Source organism: Simochromis diagramma, unplaced genomic scaffold (genome assembly GCF_900408965.1).
Source record: "Simochromis diagramma unplaced genomic scaffold, fSimDia1.1 OVJJ01000216.1, whole genome shotgun sequence".
In the NCBI taxonomy this organism is placed as follows: Eukaryota; Metazoa; Chordata; class Actinopteri; order Cichliformes; family Cichlidae; genus Simochromis; species Simochromis diagramma.
This window is the reverse complement of record NW_024386883.1, coordinates 1593681-1611866: the sequence shown is the minus strand read 5'-3', so window position 1 is coordinate 1611866 and position 18186 is coordinate 1593681. Positions and strand designations below refer to the sequence as shown.

Below are 18186 nucleotides of genomic sequence, written 5' to 3'. Positions count from 1 at the left end.
TGTGTTTTAAAATGGCATGAATAATTAATTCACTGATGTTTTTAATTTGGATTTCTGGCAGCTTGGGAGATTGATGCTATTGTAACTCACAGCCAAATGTATTTAGAAATGAAGGCTAAGCCCAGGACTCATTCAGCTGCAGCAGCAAGAGGGGAGCACAAACACTATAGCATTTGCCTATTTTTAGTATTAGTCTTAATAAGCCATATTGTGGATGGGCCAGTATTCTCACTGGGCCTTAACTTGCCTGTATAGCAGCATCTCTCTGTACTGAACATTAATGATACCAATGGGACTATTAATTTTTTTTTTTTTGTTGTAAATGTGACAAATCACTGAAGAAGATGTAGGTCATAGGCATCCATGTTTTCTGTCAGATAATACAGATTTCAATAATATAGAGGTCATGTGGAGGATTGACATTGTTTATAAACTAGATCATTATGTTTTTGTCCATTAAGTACCTAAAGTATATAGTAGCGCTTCTGTATTTTCAGACTAATAACAAAGTTGTAAACCGTCACTGAGTTTGATGACATTTTCCAAGACTACAGGGAAATGTGACTTCTTGCAGTGAATAGTAATTCAGCTCTGGAAAACAATTTCTGTATTTGCCATGTTGCATTGATTAATAAATTAGTTTGACTGTTAATATGATTACTTGTTAAAATTAATTTAGTGTGTCATTTGTGAAAATGAAAAGATAATACGGATGTAGAATAAAATGACATCAAAACAAAATATTATCTGGAGTTAGGCTGATATCTATGTCGATATGTGAAGGGCATGCTGGCTGCGTGAGTGTTTGATAAATGTGATGCTACAGGTCAACAAAGGATCTCTGCTGTCCTATTCAGCAGGGCATTCAGGCCAGGATCAGCAGGCCGTGGAAGGGCCTCTGATGCATATGTGCCTCTGGCTGCCTCATCTCTGCAAACAGGAAAGGCTTGAACGGCTGGCCTCATCCCTCTGCTGACTCTCCATTGTGTGGGGCCACTTTGGCAGGGCACGCTTTGTCCTCTGCTTTTTGGGATCTGCCTCCACACCCTGCAGGCTCAACTAAGTATCACAGGCAGCTTGATTTGGGGCAAAGCAGAGGTGCCACATTCACTTGAATATATTAATATTCATTAATGCAAAGCTCATGGCTTCGGTATACTCATAAAGAATGCCAGCAAAACATTTTCTTTAATTTTAGTTTTTTTTCCTTCACTTAAAGAGTTTTACAATGAAATTGGTAAAATGTTAAAAATCTTATCTTTGTGTGTTTTGAATGACTGTGTTTTAACATGGTTTTGTTATGAGTTGTATTGCCCCTTTGTCTGCCATTATAAGGAGTGTGTGTGTGTGAGACCGTCTACCCTATTCCCCTGGTGCAAGGTAGCAGTTTGGCTGGTTAATGTGCACAAGCCTAATTCCCTGAGGGTGACTGATTGCAGGCTCTATTTCTCTTTCCTCTCTCCCTGATTAACGGGTGCAGTGACAAACAGCCCAGCTGGGCAAAGGGAGGCAGCTCTGGGAGGGGAGGTGGGGTGACACAGAAGAAAAAATAGGCAGAGGTGGTGGCGCTGCCTGTCATACTGCTAGCTCTGCCTTCCTTTCTTAACCAGTGTCGTTCTGTTGTGAGTAATAGCCTGATGTGTGTCTGCCCAGTATAGAGCTCGATTTAGCCACGAGGCATTTCTTTGTGCCCTACTTTAATCTTTTTCCCATTGTACAGAAGCACTATGTATCTGTGTCATGTGCCTTTCATTTGTATATTGTTTTGCTTTAATTACAGTAATAATTTTTCAAAAGCATGTTAAGATATAAAGGCTGTGACAGGTTCTAAATATTTCATACACAAATGTTTGTCTTTGTTTTGTATTTGTGGATTAGACCTTGGGGGGATTTTCTTTCATAGAAACTCTTTTATGTGACCTTTTTGTGCCACATCTGTCTGCCAGGCTGTGTTTTTATTTATTTATTTTTAAGTAGCTTTGGGGCTTAAATCTTATGTCTGAAGGTTTGGAAAATAGGCTTTTTTAGGGGGAAAAAATCAGGTTGAAGGCTCCTGCATGGCATTTTTACAAAGTTGCATTTTTATGGGTTAATTTCTTTATCTGATTTTGTTTCTGTCTGGACTGGGGGAGGTGGCTGCACATCACTCAGGCTGGCATAATTGTTGGTGTTGGACCAATCTATTTTGTGTGCCGAGTGCTGATATGGTTGCATGCTGTGTGGGTGGATTTGTAAGTGTCACTTTCAAAAGCATCATGTGTATACTGTATGTAGAAGGGTTGTTGGGGGTGGTGTGCTGTAATAGGTCAGGTCAGCTTGTATGTGCAGTTTTTATGTCACCCAGTGTTGTGCGTATGTGTGTGTGGGAGGATGAGTACAGTAGGCTGTATCATAGTAGGTCAGGGGATTGTTAGTCTGATCCATTGAGGAGCGATTAGTCCAGACACTGAGCCAAGCCTCTTCATACTCACAACAAGGGGAGGATTGGTGCTTTGTTATCGCTGCCAGACTCTTGTGACCTCACTGGTCCTGCCCCTCTCCAGCTCCTGCCAATCCCCCAAACAGATTGCCTTGGACTATATTACTGCCAGGCCTGTCCTGGATAGTCTGTCTTCTGTGTGACTCCTGCTTCCATGCTGTGGCATTTTTATAATTTAGGCTATGTAGAAATCTTAAATGTAGCTACTTATCAGTAACGCTAGACTGATACCATACCAGTCACATAGTGTAGTAGTGTCTTTGTTTTTCTATTATTATTATTATTATTATTATTATTATTATTATTAGTCCTATAATATGCCAGAATAAAGAAGAAAGCATGAATTGAAAAGGAGGAGAGCAGTGTTTGGATGTTTTTGAAACCACTCTGTCATAGTACAAATATTTTAACATCTCTCCAATCTTCAACTGAAGACTCAGTGATATACCTGACTACTTATGCATACAGTGAGTTGTAGAGAAAAGGCAAGTCAGTCCTAGGGCGCCAGATAGGTGACAAGTCAAGGAGCAGTTCCAAGGCGTTGTATTTCCTGCTTCTCTAATCCATGCATTTAGTTTCTATTCCCATCCACTTTCTTAATCAACCACTAATAGGATTTTCCAAGCATTTGTTTTTGTTTTGTTTTGTTTTTCTATTTATATTTTACAAAATCAAATTTATGTTAAAGTACACAGCTGCTGCACAACAGAAATGGCTGTGCATGACTTGAAGAAAATTATCTAAAAACGAAGATAAAAATCATAATTAGCAATATCCCAGTACTGACAACGGTGCACCAGAAAGTGCAACACCAGCATCTATTCTCTTCTTTTCTGTCTTAACCTATACTAAAAACTGGTAAATGTACAATTTGCTCAGGAAAAATATATTTGTAAAGAAAATACAAAACTGACTGAAGCCTTATACTTTTGCTCTGTCACACAGTAGGTTGCTATGGTGTAGCCACAGATATTTACGGAGTGAACACTCTTTAAAATTTTAAGATACAAAGGTTCAGTTCTGATTCCTTTTAGAGTTCATGCTAGGCTTTTAAAATGTGCACTTTTTTCCTTTATTATACTTTGCTCTGGGATGTTATAGCCTGCCTGTTGTGTGTTTTCTAGAATCAGTGATGGAAGGAACATGTATAGATGCAATCTGGCCCTGTATTTCTTGTGTACACTCAGATTGGGCCCATCTGGTAGCTGTCTGTTATTGATTTCCAGTGTGATTTAGAGGATACATCAACTTGGCAAAGCATGACAAGTCCAAGAATAGTTCTCCCAGATATATTAACGGCAGCTTTACATTTAACCAGATAAATCTATTCCATTGGCTGCTATCAGGTTTTTTAAGTCATACCTGGGTGACTCAGAAATTGAATTTGGATACTAATTGTGTGTAATGTGGCCTGATTATTCTTTGCAGTATAACATGATCTAATAATGACCAAACTAAAACATAAACCTGATGGACAGTATTTATGTCCATATTTGGAAAGGGCAGTTTGCATCCTTTAATGAATAAATTAAACCTTGAACAAAAGGACAGGGCTCAGCAGTTCTCAGTCATGCTTAGCCTTTAATTACTTACTTTTAACAGCACAATTATTTTTGTAAAAATCTGTCATTTCTTCCCATCACTGCTCCTCATCTAATGGCTCTGATTAGGTTAGCCACAGCTGGTAGACACAACTAAAGCTAAACTCACAGGTATTAACAAACTGACTACTCAACCTTGTCTATTAATCTGTTCAATGCTCTTAAGCAAATGGCTTCAGTTAGCTAATGGATCTCTATTGCAGGGGGCTTAATCTTAATGTAGGTCCCCCATTGTGTGTATTTGTGCATAACACTAAAGACAAGCTGTGTCTGGTTAGTGCTGTATATACAGTTAAGCCTTTACATATAGAATTTTTACCATGTCAAATGGTTAAGGTGTGAGTCACCATGCCTGTACAGCAGTTCTTGTGCTGTAGTTGTGCAGAATAATTGTCTCACACTCAGGATTCAATTGAATAGAAAAGACAAGATGCTTCTGCTTCTCGATCAAACTCTGAGAGCTAGCCAGCTGGAGAAAGAGGGTGGGATTGACCTCATTCTGTTTGAAGTATTGATTGTTGCCGTATTAGGAAGCCTTGTTTTTTTTATAACTGGATGCTGAATTCGTACAAACAGCAGGATGGGAAGATATTGCGTTCTTAGCAGTGATTCAAGGACCGAGGTGACTAATTTATTCTGAGGAGGTTTTAGACCGCTTGGCGAGCTGTGGCGATGTAGAGCAATGTTTTGATGAGGCCCCTTACTGTTTGTGTGATATAATCTGCCAGCACTTGCACAGGAATGCATGAATGACACACATCTCATAATTATGTTGTGAAATGTTAACAAAATGTCTTTCAGTTCCAAGACTCCACACCTGTTAACGGACTGACTTTCTTTTAACAGGTGCCATTTAACTAACCTTTCTTATTTATCTACAATAATGGGTAAATAAATATATAGACAGAACTTTATTAATTCCTTGAGTCAGTTCCTCTGGGAAATTCAGTAAATATATAATAATTGAACTGTTATCATATTGACATAAGGAAAGAATTTTTTAGTTCAGTGCAGTTTCTTTACAAAAGATGCAATAATGGCATAAAAAGACTACAAAAGCAGGGGAGTAGATTTCTGGTATAAACCCTTTTCCATTAAAGTATCTTGTAAAAACAATCAATTTTAGTTTTGCTGCAATGATACAATACGTATTGACATTTTAGCAGATAAGCAGTTTTTTATTTACCTTTATTTAATTTTAGAAGTGAAGCCATGCGATGAGAGAGTGCTTTTTTATGTGCAGCTTTTATGTCATTACAACCCTGGTTTAATGCAGTATGACACTGCGTAAGTGTATTTATACTGCCATATGTGTTCGTCTTTTTTGGTTGCTAGGTTATAGTTATATACTCGTGTTTTGCTCAAGCAAAAGTTGAAACCTAAGTAGGTTGACATTGCTGTGCCGTTATGACTCAGCATACAATGACATTACTGGAGTTACAGGAGCTCTCATTTTTAATCGACTAGCATAATGACTTCATGACAGTTGCTAAACTTATCTCAAAGTCTGTTACACACTGGCAGTTGCACCGTCCAAGCTTGCATTTGCATATGACTTACATTTGATCATATAAAACTAGAGTGCAGCTGGCAGGCTTTGTGTGCTCAGTGTGTGGTTGACGTGCATTGTCTTTTCTTTTTTTTTTTTTTGTTTTATATGGAAAATAGAAGTGGACCATTTGTTTCTGAAGTTTAATTTTCAAACTTTGTCTTTCAAATATTTCAAGGGTTAGTGTTGGGAAGCTTCTTGTATTATGCAATGACCTCTCCCTGCTGTCCATGCACTGACTGTCTGTGTTTCTGTGTCCGAACTGTAGGTTGAATGCGTTTTTCTCCAGCCTGGACAACATGAGCACAATCTCGCCAACAGACTTCGACAGCTTGGAGATCCAGCAGCAGTACAATGACATCAACAATCGCTGGGACCTGGCAGCAGAGACTGACTGGGACAATGAGAACAGTTCGGCACGTCTCTTTGAACGGTCTCGTATTAAGGCCCTCGCAGGTATGCTACACATCAGTGTACATTCTTCCAGTGTTGCTTGTCAACGTGCACCCATGTACGTGCATTTCTTTCTGTTTAAAACATTTTGTCACAATTGAAAACAAGAGTGTCACATGTCTGTTTAGAGGCCGGATACTGTAACACTAAAGGCTAAATTGTAAGTACAATTTATTAAGTATACCAGTGCATGCCAGGTATCCAGGGATAAAAATTGCCCAGGAGAGACTTGAATTAAATTCTACTAACTTTGAAGGCTTGAGTAGCTAAGGTTGTTGTTGAATGGATTGTTTTAAAATTGCACTGATGGATCCATTAAAGTGTGCTGAGCTTTACAGTGTGATGTAAATTGTGTGACGATTAAAAAAGTACAAAGAAATGACATAAAAAAGTAAACAAAAGATACAACTCAATAATGACGTTTGGTCTCAAATACCGAAATGCTACCATATGACAAGTCTTTATTTAAAGATGGTGACATTCCATACATACATTCCATACATGATTGGGAAATTTTTTTATTAGCTTTTAGAAAATCTTTCGAATTTTACCAAGACTTTTATAGATCAAGTGTCTGCACACATGCTGATGCTCTTGTATTCCAAGATTTGGTTAGCAGGCAGTTTTAAATCTATCCATAATAGGTCTGCAAACAGACCTATTATGGGATATTTCTGCGCTTCCTTTTTGCCCTCACAATGTTCTGACATGACAGAGTTTTTTATCCTACCAGTTTCTTTGGTGAAGTAGTCGGGAGAGGAAAGAAGGTTCATTGAGGAAAATAAGACATTTACTCCGAGGAGTATTATGGCTAAAAGCAATGCCAAATGTAACTTGTAAAACAATTGGTGAGAAGGTGAGAATAGAAAACCTGTGACAGTGAAGTCTTGAGCTTTTTAAGTTGAGTTTAAGAAAACTCTTTTATTCCCAATATGTTATGAGAAAGATCGTTTTGCACTTACCCCAATGTTGTAACTGTTTTGTAAAGCATGCGTTTTAATATCCAACAAGAGTTTTAGCAATATTCACTTGAGATCAGTCCTGATACTAACACTGCAGAAATCTCTGTAGACTGGGGAACAGGTTTCATTATTTTTTGTCCCCAATGGCTCAGTTCTGTCTTTATAGGGCAAGACAGAAATACTTCCAAAAGGAGGACAAAACTAGGAAGCTGTATAGTCTGTTGAGCAAGGAGAAATGTGGCTAGGTTGATCTGTTTCTGTGCAGGTTCTTTTCACACCAGTGCTTCTGCATCTAAACTCATGTTATGTCTGATTAGTGATCTTACTGAAATGAATTAAGATGCTATCCTTTTTAAGAGTGCAATAATAATAATAATAATTTTGATGACAGTTTTATTCAGTAGCTTACTCCAAAGCCTCAAAGCTGTGCAAACACAGGCCAGTCTGCCATTGTTGGAAGCATCAAATAAGGTGACACATTATTGGCTGTTTTATCAGATCTGCTGGAGGTGTGTTTGTGTGTGTTTATTTAACTGGCCTGGCCTGGCTTCACCTCTATTAAAACCTCTATTGTTAAAAACAAGATGCAGTGTCATAATGAACCCAGCAGAGGGGAGCAACAGGCAGTCGCCAACACACACATATACATGCACAAACACGCACACGCACACATCGAAACCACACGCTATAATGATCTTGAGCACTATTGTAGTCGATGTGTTTCTCAGATATACACCTCATTTTACTGGGGAGGAGTGCACCACAGTTCATTTCCTTTAGGAGCTGCCGTTATATAGAAATTGCACTTTATAAACAGTCATGTCCTGTCAGGTAACTTTTTATTATATAGCAGTATGCTGTAATACTGTTTGCACGTGTGATCAAACAAGAACTTGTGTGTGTATGTGTGCGCTTCTATGTGAATGTCTTTAAATACTGTCTAAGTTTTACAAGTGTGGACTTGATGTGCACATTCTTTGACATGCTCTAGCAGTTATTCCCCCCAGGCTTAACTTAGGCCCACCGTTTATGACTTCTCCCCAAATGTCAAGACTTTGTGCAGTCTCTAAGGTGCTTTTTCTTTTCACGTCTTCCTCTCAATTTCTGTCAAACGTTTTGTGCCTGTCTCTATGTAACATGATTAGCTTTCTTTCTCACATCTTCCAGTGTGAATTATTTCGCATGTGACAGCAGTGCGTACCTCTTACAGTGGAGAGCTTCTCTTGTTTTAAGATCATTTTCGTTTACAGATAACCACTTATCGACTGTACTGTACCGTGTGGGCAGCAAGGCAAGCTGTGCAAATTTGCATTTTTTGAAACCAACGGCTTGCTTCAAACGCAAACAGTTAGGCGTGTTCACTTGAGAGCGCGTCCACAGCTACAACACATGGCCTTTGAAAATTATTTGAGTGATTTCTCAATATCTGTGTGCTTTGTGTTCAGTTTTGTAATAGATCTGCATAATTATCATAGACACAACAAACCTGAACTGTATTTAAAGTAGGCCTTTTAATAGGATATTTTTAATAATCAACTGAAACATAAAACAGACACGTGTGTTTGTATTTGGCTTGTGTAAATTTCGCCACATTTATGGACTCATATGAGTAGTTCACCCTACTCTCTTTAGGGGAATTCCCCTTCAGATCAAAGTTTAGAGTACACTTCATTCTTCCGTCCTCCCATGGGTGCTCAGCTGGGGTTGTGCTGTGAGACAGATAAAATATACATGTTTAGCAAGAGATGTCTACTCTTTCCCCTTTTTTAGTGCTTACTCCCCCAGCAGCTTCTGGTTTTTCTGTCTTATCAGGCTAATTAACCACACAAGCTCATTATTCATTGTCACTGCCTGTAGTTTGTTGAGTGTGGAATTTCTCCCAGATGTCATTTAGACAGTTTTCATGTTTCACAAAAGTAACTCTAATCTTGTTTCTTAATTTGTTCATTCGTGGGTTGCATAGCGAGGTAATGCTCACATTTATCTGGTTTTTATTTTTGATGTGATTGCGATGTTTAAAATATGTCCAATGGGATTTTAAGTGGGATAGCTTTGGTGCACTATTTTTCTCACTACATTTGATTGTAGCATAGTCGCTGTTCCTCAAGAGGAAGTGTGTCCTCTTTGGATCTCATTAGTCCAGTCCCCCCTCCATAAACACCCAGTTACAGAAAGCCTGGGGCATTTGGTCCTCTAATGAGAACAATCCAGATGCTGCCAGCTCATCAGGACAAACACAGACCAGACCACGATGATCCCCCCTGACCAGACTAAAAGAGCCTGAAAGAATATGACCTTTGTCCTCACTGTGTTTATGGTTTTGTGTTATTTTTGAGCTGGGGTTTATTAAATATACATTACATTTTAAAGGTGAAATTTCCATTCAATGTTATTTACTGTTAAGAATTTATATTTATAATCTCCTGTTAATGTATACTCTTTGTTAACTGTGAACTTACTCTGTATTACACAGATTAAACTCTTTAATGGAAATAATGGCAAGTATGTATTCAGCAACTATACAATGGTGAGAATCAGTTCTTGCCTGCTTGAAAACGCCTAAATTGATTATAATGAAATTAATTTAATGATTTTCTTGAAGAGCTGCCAGGAATCATTTTAGTACTTGGTTCTAAACTAGTAAGAAGTCAGATCTGCTTAAACCATTTAGTTTTTAAGAGTTAACAACTCACTTCCACCCCCTCTGCCTCATGAAGTAACACGCAAGTTGACAGATTTTGAATCTTGTTATGGCAGGAAACACTTGCTGCCTTTCTGAGACTTTCTCAGCAGCTTCCTTCCTGTCTTAACGCCCTTCTCATAACGCGGCCCCCACATACAGTAAAGGAAAGATTAAACGTTGTCTTACAAAATAACATACGATCATGTAAAATGATGAGGACTTTTGTGACGCACCTTTCAGGCAAGCCACACCCCGGTGCTCTCTGGAATTAAGGTGGAGTTAGATAATCCACCTAGGGCTACACTGAGCAGAGGACTTTAATGGTTTAGTCCGCCTTCACACCTCCTCCCTCGCTTCCACCATGTTCTATCTATGTGCTCCTCCTTCAAACACACCTTATGCAAATGGCACAATTTTTAGAGAGCCCAGCAGGCTTTGTTTACACAGCTATCCGACTATGGCTGGTTAGCTTGCCTGCAGCTCCTGTGTTCTGCTCCAGCAAATGCACAGAGGTTGAAGGGAAGGAATACCTAGGTTTTTTTTTTTTTTTTTGTTCTCTCACTAGAACCACAAGGGAGTGTAACTTTGCTCAGAGGCCAGAGGGGTGGTGAAATGAATGAAACAAGAGAACTTTTTGCTCCTCAGTTTTGGTTAAATGATTCTTTGAAAAAATCCCCCACCGTTGCACTCACTCTGCGTGTCATTGGACAAGGTGGACCTTACGGTGGATGAAGAGAAGAAAAGGCGGCAACATTTCTCAGCTTGTGTTGTGGGAATAAAAGAGGAGGATATACCAAGGCTTTTGTGGTACACTAAAAGTATCTTTTGGATAACCTTTTAAAGGATTTGATCTTGGTTTGTTTTTCTTTTAAAAGTCGCAAAGTTTGCTTCTGTTGTGCTATGTGGGAGAATACCCATTCATTCTGTGCCTGAGAGGAATATTTTACAAAGACGGCTTGAGGACGAAAAAAAAACATGGAGTGGGACCACAGGGAAAGAGATTCCTGCTTGTCCCCAGCAGCTTTTGTTAATCAGGTGCAATACTCTAACATCCTCGAAGGAAGATTTAAACAGTTGCAAGGTAAGAGTTAGATCTCATTGAAAGGGCAGATCCTTTTTAATTACCACACGTTTCTATGATGTTGTTATTTTTTTAATTTTTAAACATTTTTTTTAACTGAGCTGATACCTTGATAACTTGATAACCTTGATAACTCTGCCGTATAACTCTGTGCTGCTTATGAAAACAGTTTTTAATGTTACAAATGTTGATAAAGCAGTTGTAGAGCCAGCAGCGAACACGTATTCTGTTGTTTGTTGAAACAGGAAATATTGAGTAGAAATCTACTACTTGGCATGCAGTAGTTGTGGGTGCAGGTGCTTTGAGTTGTAACTAAGGCCGCAAAAGACTTTATTTTTTCCCCTGGATGAGGTAATTATCAGCATGAGGTTGAAATAATTCTTCTTACTTATGAACCTTTTCTGAGCTAGGAGAGAAATGAGGAAGAGATACAGTAGGCTCTCGGCTCATATCTAAAGCAGGCAGTCAGTCTGGCACCTGATCACTGCGCCACCTGTCCGTTCTTATCTTATTACAATACACAGCTCTGTTACTCACTGAAGCCTGCCAAGTCTATGAGATCTAGCTTATAGAAATCAGAGGCCATGGGAAAAGAATCTTAGGCTGAAACTTACAGGATTCCCTTAAAATTAATCTCTTAACTACACTAATCCAATTATTTTCTTAACTAATGTATGTAAAAGCTTGTGCTAAATAGCAGTAAACATGATTACCTGAAAACAGTTTTTAAAGTGTGGAGGTTTACAGTATTTGAAAGTGTGTAGTGTGAGTGACACCGGCCTGCCATTTGTGTGCATGAAGATCAGTCTATTCCTGGTTGCCATCTGGGATGGAGAACTGCCTTCAAGTTTACTTGAAGGGCAGGTCTACTTTCTACTTTCTTTGCAGGTTTGACATTCTTGTTGCACACCAACATGTTGGCCAATATCTACATTATTGCAAGATTATCGCAGAAATAGACACGGTTTCTGTTGAAAGAAGGTTTATTTCTTATCTGTGAAGTAATGTTTACATCTTAACTCAAAACACCACTAGTTTTCACTGGAGATAAGAGCCACATAACAAATGGTATCACTTTCCTTAAGAATATATAAACGTTGCTGCATTTTCTTAAACCGATCTTGCACCCACATTCACCAGTAAGCTAGGGGTACATTCCAGCATGTTTTTCTTCAACTTCAGCCTGTAACTCACAGGCAAATGTATGGGTTCAGAGATTAGTCATCAAGCTAGTAGCAATGATTCCCTATAACAAAGATACTTTCTGTCTGATGTGTTGGAGAGATGACTATGAGCTACACATGATCTACCTCTACTTTGATAGACGTGTTTGTGCGTAGATGTGTTTTGGGTAAAATTTGTCATAAATGCAATGATACACATGTATCTAAATGCACAGCACATCTTGTCAACACCCACTTGCATTTCCAGTTTGACTACCCTTGCGGCTCATTCTTTGTGTCACTCCCTCATGTTGAATCATGAGAGCTGGTGTAATTGAAGGATATGGTGTGCACTCACATAGTTTTGTCATAGCACCAATTTGCAAAAAGGTTTTGCATTGCATCATTTACATTTTATTAGAAATATTTGCCATTCATTTGCAATTTTCATTTTTTGCAAGCTTAAATTAGCGCTTTGTCATTTTAAACACAAACGTCATCTCTGTTGTGCAATATGCTACAGTTACTTTAGAAATCTTAACACAGACAAGGGCAAATATTTTATCGGGCCCAGTACCAGTCCAACAAGAAGTCATGTTTAGGATCTTCTGGCTGTTGTGTAAGTGATGGCTAAGTGGTAAAGGTTAAACTGAATAACTATATTACAGTGGTCAAAGCAGACATGTTTAATGAAAAACCAGGCCTAGTGGTTTGCGCCATTTCTGTCAGTAGTCTCTGTTACAGGTTGGAGGGAAGTTTTTTTCCTGTTGCCCAGATCACACTGTGTATTATATTCCTTTTGTGTGTAAAGTACATTGGAGGAAATCTATACCAAAGTTTAGCCTTTTACTTCAGGCAGGAGCCAAGATGAATATTTTTTCATTCACTATCCCAATTCATCAGTAATTAGGGTAAGAGTTATAATTTGTCAAACAGCCATACTTGGCATTGTTTCATCAGTTTTGGTTTGTTGTTTTAGTGACAGCATTCATTCATTTCATTTTGTTTTTACGTCGGTGTTACCCCTGGCTTCATTCTGATGGCCACAAAAGTCACATCGTCTGCATGCTTTAGTATATCAGTATGTGGTAATCTTGTGTCTATCTCTGAACTGTATGCCCCTGTTTATGTGGCTGCATGCCGTCGAAACTTGTGCTTGTATTGAACGTGATATACAAGTGTTACCAAGTTCAGCCGAGTAAGACTGCTTTTAGAGAAGGGATCAGGGTGCCCAGTCAGACTGAAGCTAACAGGTTCAGATGCTGTGAGGTTAATGGAAATGTGTAAAAGGGCATTTAGACAACAGAGTGTTGGTCCAAAGGGTCACTTTCTTAGCCACTGTGGACTTTGGCAGTACTGTCACTCAGCAGGCCTTAGCAGCATGGCATTGTTCAAACAGAAAGTACTTTTCTCTAAAGCCTTCAAATAGACAAAGTGACGAGGTGTCCATATATACTTTGCAGCATAGGCTATTTTGAACTGAACCCACAGATTTCTCACTGTAGTGTGTAATAATTGATTCTCAGCCTGATATGTATTTCCTGTACTAATTTAGTTCATATAGTCTGTTGACTCTCCATAAAGAAGTGGCTAATGTTGTTGTGTTTATCTACTTTTTCTGCATAATTAAAAAAATGAATTAATACTGGGGGACATCAGTGGTGCATTTTGCTCAAATATCAAATCTAGCAAGACACTTTTGAATGTTTGTAACCTGATATTTCTAAAAGTCTCAGTGAAAGCTCAGTGACTTGTGGCCTTTGGCTGTAACTGAGAGTCACATCAGCAAGGGTGAAGATTTAACATAGGTGCAGACATGCACAATAACTTTCTTTGTTTGTAGAGTGCAGAAAGAAAGACATCATTAGACAACAATGGTACAATGAATGTTGTCCTATTTACATGTTACATGCCACATGGGTCCAGAAGTTATCGTTAAGGGATGCTTATTTATGTTTCTTTTCTCATGGGATTGGCCTTGCCCATTCTAGATTTCTCCCATCTTCCTTTATTATCACGTGCAGCTGAAAGTTCCACAAAGAAATGTGATTGAAGGAGGGTATCACTTCCATCAGTACGATTTAAAAAGGAGAGGAGGTCTCTCTGTCATACCCTCCCTGTCAGTTGTAATAACAAACCCGTTAAAGTTGGGCAAGCTTCTAAAGTTGCAACCTCAAGCTGCTAAAAGTGCAAGAATAACTCATGCCACATGTGGCAAGGCGGCGGTTTTACTACAGCCCTAGTTTCAAAGTTATAAGTGAAGGAAGGGAAGTTCCGCTTTTATAGGGAGAAGAATGTGAAAGCATGCGCATCTGTGTTTCGCTCACTTGGGGCAGACAAGACATTTCTATTTCACACAAAAATGCAAAGAATGAAATCAAACCAGAATATAAAAATGGCACTGAATAAACACAAACAGTGGCAGTATACTATAACACTGTAGATATTTAACGACACAAATTGTTGACTTCAAAGTAGATAGATATTTTAAGTTGAAGAAGCAGTGGTGAAATGACGTGTAGAAACACATTTCACTTACAGTGGAAAAATGATTAGCGTGGGACTGAGAAAGATTTCTGCCAATGTGGCGTTAATTTTTAGCTTGGTGGCTCCAGGTAATGAGTACATCATGTGTTGTTTTCCCCGTACTGGTAGAAAAATATTTACAAACACCAACATCTCCCACAACTTCTGTAAAACGATTGCATTGCTCATGGCACCCCACACCATAGTTAGTGTTGATTGAAACCACCCACTGGTGTCAGTGCAGAATGGTAACCACTAACCACAAAGATTACAAGCTGCTTTTGTCTGTGGGAGTTTTTTCTCTCTAAGTACTTCATGGTATCTCTTTAATGAGTGCCTTGGGTCTACTCTGTAATTTCAGATAGCCAACAGTTCAAGCCAATCACTGACTATAGATTTCTGAGCTTCATGGCGCTTCCAGATTAGTTCCAAATGACCCGTGTAGTGCTGTAGTGTGATTGTTGTGTGTGTTTTAGAATTTTCAGTGGTAAAACCTGCAATTTTATGATTTTATTTGCAGCAACCAACAATATTTTGTCCTTAGATGGTTGTCACCATTCGACACGGAATGTGAAATATCTTGCTGTTTTATGTACATAATGGATTCAGCACAAAGTTATCTATCCATCCACCCACCCATCCATCCATCCATTTATTTTTCTTAACTGCTTATCCAGTTCAGGGTTGTGATGGAGCCAATAACTATCCCAGGTGTCATTTGGTTAGAGGCCGGGTATATCCTGGGCAGGTCGCCAGTCTATCACAAGGCCAAAACACAGACAACCATTCACTCTCACATTCACACCTGCAGGCAGCTTCGAATCACTAATTAACCTAACATCAGCAACTCTGCCTTTAGACTGTGGAAAGAAGCCAGAGTACCTAGAGAGAACTCACACAGGCACATGGAGAACATGTAAACGCCACATAGAAGGTGGGGCAACAGTGCTAACCACCCTGCCCTCCTGAGAAGCTGCCATGTTATACATTTATGCAGAATTACTTAAATATGCAGTATGTTATAAAGGCAGATATCAAGTATAAAACTTGACATGCATCCATAAATAAATGTATGCATATTGTAGTAATATGCATTTATACATACCCAACAATCCTGATGTAGTATAGTGTTGATTTTTCATTTACTCTACATATACAGTTTCCATTTAGTTTTATTTATAGAGCACAAACACATACTTCAAAGCGCTTTATACTATAAGGTAGAGCTGGGCGATATAAGATTTTTTTCATATCACGATATGTTTTTTTCATTTCAGGCGATAACGATATATATCACGATATAAGCCAAATAACTATATTTGTAAAATTTAAATGTGCCGTTGCTCACAAGTAAAATGTGAAATAATCAGCAGCTTGTTTTGATTTAAATATTTATTTCCCATAATAAGTTCAACAGGGTAGATGTACTTAAGGAACATGAGACTTTTTCAGATAAATAAAGGCAAATATTGCAAACTACACAAAAGCCAGCCGCTAAAGCGTTTAAGTTTCATATTAGAACAAAAAACACAGACTACTAAATTGTCAATTCCACTTAGAAACAAAATATTAATTCTAAAAATAAATCTTAGTTTGTTTTACAGAAGAACAGACAAACTTGACTAACTTTTGTCAATATCAAATAAACTGAGAACTAAAAGGAAATTCTCAATCTCTTCTTGTTGTATAGCTTAGCTTTTCAAACAGTTTTAACAGTCTGACAAAAGCCGCTGTGATTGGTTCAGCTCTGCGCTACTTAATTTGGATTGGCTGTTCTTTTTTTTCTTTTTTTTTTAAGAGGACAAGAGCGGTGAGGTCTATCGCAATAGTTTAATTTTTCTATCGAGATAAAGTTATTCAGATCGTTCGTTATCGTTCTATCGCCCAGCTCTACTGTAAGGTAAAGAGCCTACAATAATAGAGTGAAACCCAGCAATCACACGGCCCCCTATGAACAAGTACTTGGCAACAGTGTGAAGGAAAAACTCTCTTTCAACAGGAAGGAACCTCGAGCATAACCAGGCTCAGGGAGGCTGAGCCTGGTTCACAGCTAGTTTGGGGTTGAGGGGAGAAAGACAGGACACACTGTGGAAAAGAGGTTACTAATAACTATTGATTAAATGCAGAGTGGTGTGCAAACACATAGCAAGTACAAAAAGGTGAGTTCAGAAGAAAAATGCTCAGTGCATTATGGGAAGCCCCCAGTAGCCTATGCCTATTGCAGCATAACTAAGGGAGGCTTCAGGATCCCCTGATCCAGTCCTAACTAAATATTTTATCAAAAAAGGAAAGGTTTTAAGCCGAATCTTAAAAGTGGGGAGAGTGTCTGTGTCCTGAATCCAAACTGGGAGCTGGTTCCAAAGAAAAGGGGCCTGAATTTATGAGTAAGTAAAGAAATCGCAACACAATGGCCCAGTGTGTTTGACAGTGGGTGATCCTACTTAGAAAAGGTGAAGAAAATCTGCAGTGTACATTTTTTCCTTTTATCTGAAGTGCTTACTGTGGAAAGTTATTTATGGATGGCGTCGCTCCTTGTCCAGCGTGCAAAAGCGATGCCACTGGGAGTCCAGAATGCACTGTCATCCAACGCAGTGCATGGATGCAGAATTCATAAGAAACAAAGCAAATTGACCTTTTTAAAGGATTAGAAGTTGCCCTCTGCCCCCCCTCACTAATGCTTTGTCTTCGTGATGTACAGCACAAACAGACAAGATTTGATGAGCGACGGGGGCAGAAACAGTGCTGGCATTAAGTCCTGTTCCAGTCTCTGTTGTGTATACAGTAACACACACAAACAATTCTGACCTTGACGTGGGCTCGTAAAGGAAATTAATTTTATCAGTGACATTGTCAGCAGTGGATAATAATCTCAAAGTCTTAATCAAAAAGTGATGATTACTGATTTTGTTCAGTTGATTTATTGCCTCGTATTTCAGGGTTATTTTAAATGTTTTGTACATTTTGCTGTATGAATGCTTTTTTGACAGGCCGAGATGGCAACCATCATGATGATCACATGCTGTGCTGCAGCAAATATGTTTTTGAAACGATAGTCCTGTTTTTTGCAAACTGAACACAGTGTGTGTGAGTGTGAAATTTCCAGCCAAACAATATCCTGTCTCAGTTACACTGCACACTGCGGGGTCACAGCAAGTAAAAAAAACATATTTTAATGTACACAGTCATGTGATTTTTTTTTTTTTTCCTGTGATCATTATTTATTACACCTTGATGCAGCAGTGACCACTGAATTAAAAAACCACATTATATGCTGGCATATTAAAAAACAAAACAAAAAAAACCCCCAAAAACAAATAAAAAACCAATAACTTCCTACAAATGATGTCCTAAACTTTATATGACCCCATAAACTGCCACTGCTGATAAAGACTGTTGTCTTTATGGTTTTCCTTCTGAGCCTTGGGCCACTAAGTCAGTGTTAGTGTTGTATCTGTCTCCATGTTATCACCAAACATGATCCCGGGCACTATGAGCCACACAGACAGGATTAAGTCTGGCGGCATATTGGTTCGGATTACCTGCAGATAATCATCGTTATCAACAGTGCCCAAGTTCATTTGACAGTGAAATAGAAAAGCAGCAGCAAACTAAACCCCCGAACCTTCAATTGTAAAGAGGGCACTGGCTGAGACAGGCCCTCACCTCCCTCACTCTGACATATACTTAAA

The 18186-nt window shown here is 38.7% G+C and overlaps 1 protein-coding gene across 6 annotated transcripts in view; it reads left to right on the top strand.

Moving 5' to 3' along the window:
* LOC120734225 (spectrin beta chain, non-erythrocytic 1) overlaps positions 1-18186 on the top strand; it is a 50274-nt gene that overhangs the window by 8272 nt on the left and 23816 nt on the right. For 3 of the 6 annotated variants that reach the window (XM_040032889.1, XM_040032887.1, XM_040032886.1), the window contains exon 2: positions 5898-6085. In XM_040032889.1, the coding sequence (XP_039888823.1) occupies positions 5929-6085 (157 nt within the window). In that variant the 5' untranslated portion in view covers positions 5898-5928. Of the gene's footprint in view, positions 1-5897; positions 6088-9665; positions 10809-18186 lie in introns of those variants that run through there. The other 3 variants (XM_040032891.1, XM_040032888.1, XM_040032890.1) reach the window with 3 other exon arrangements.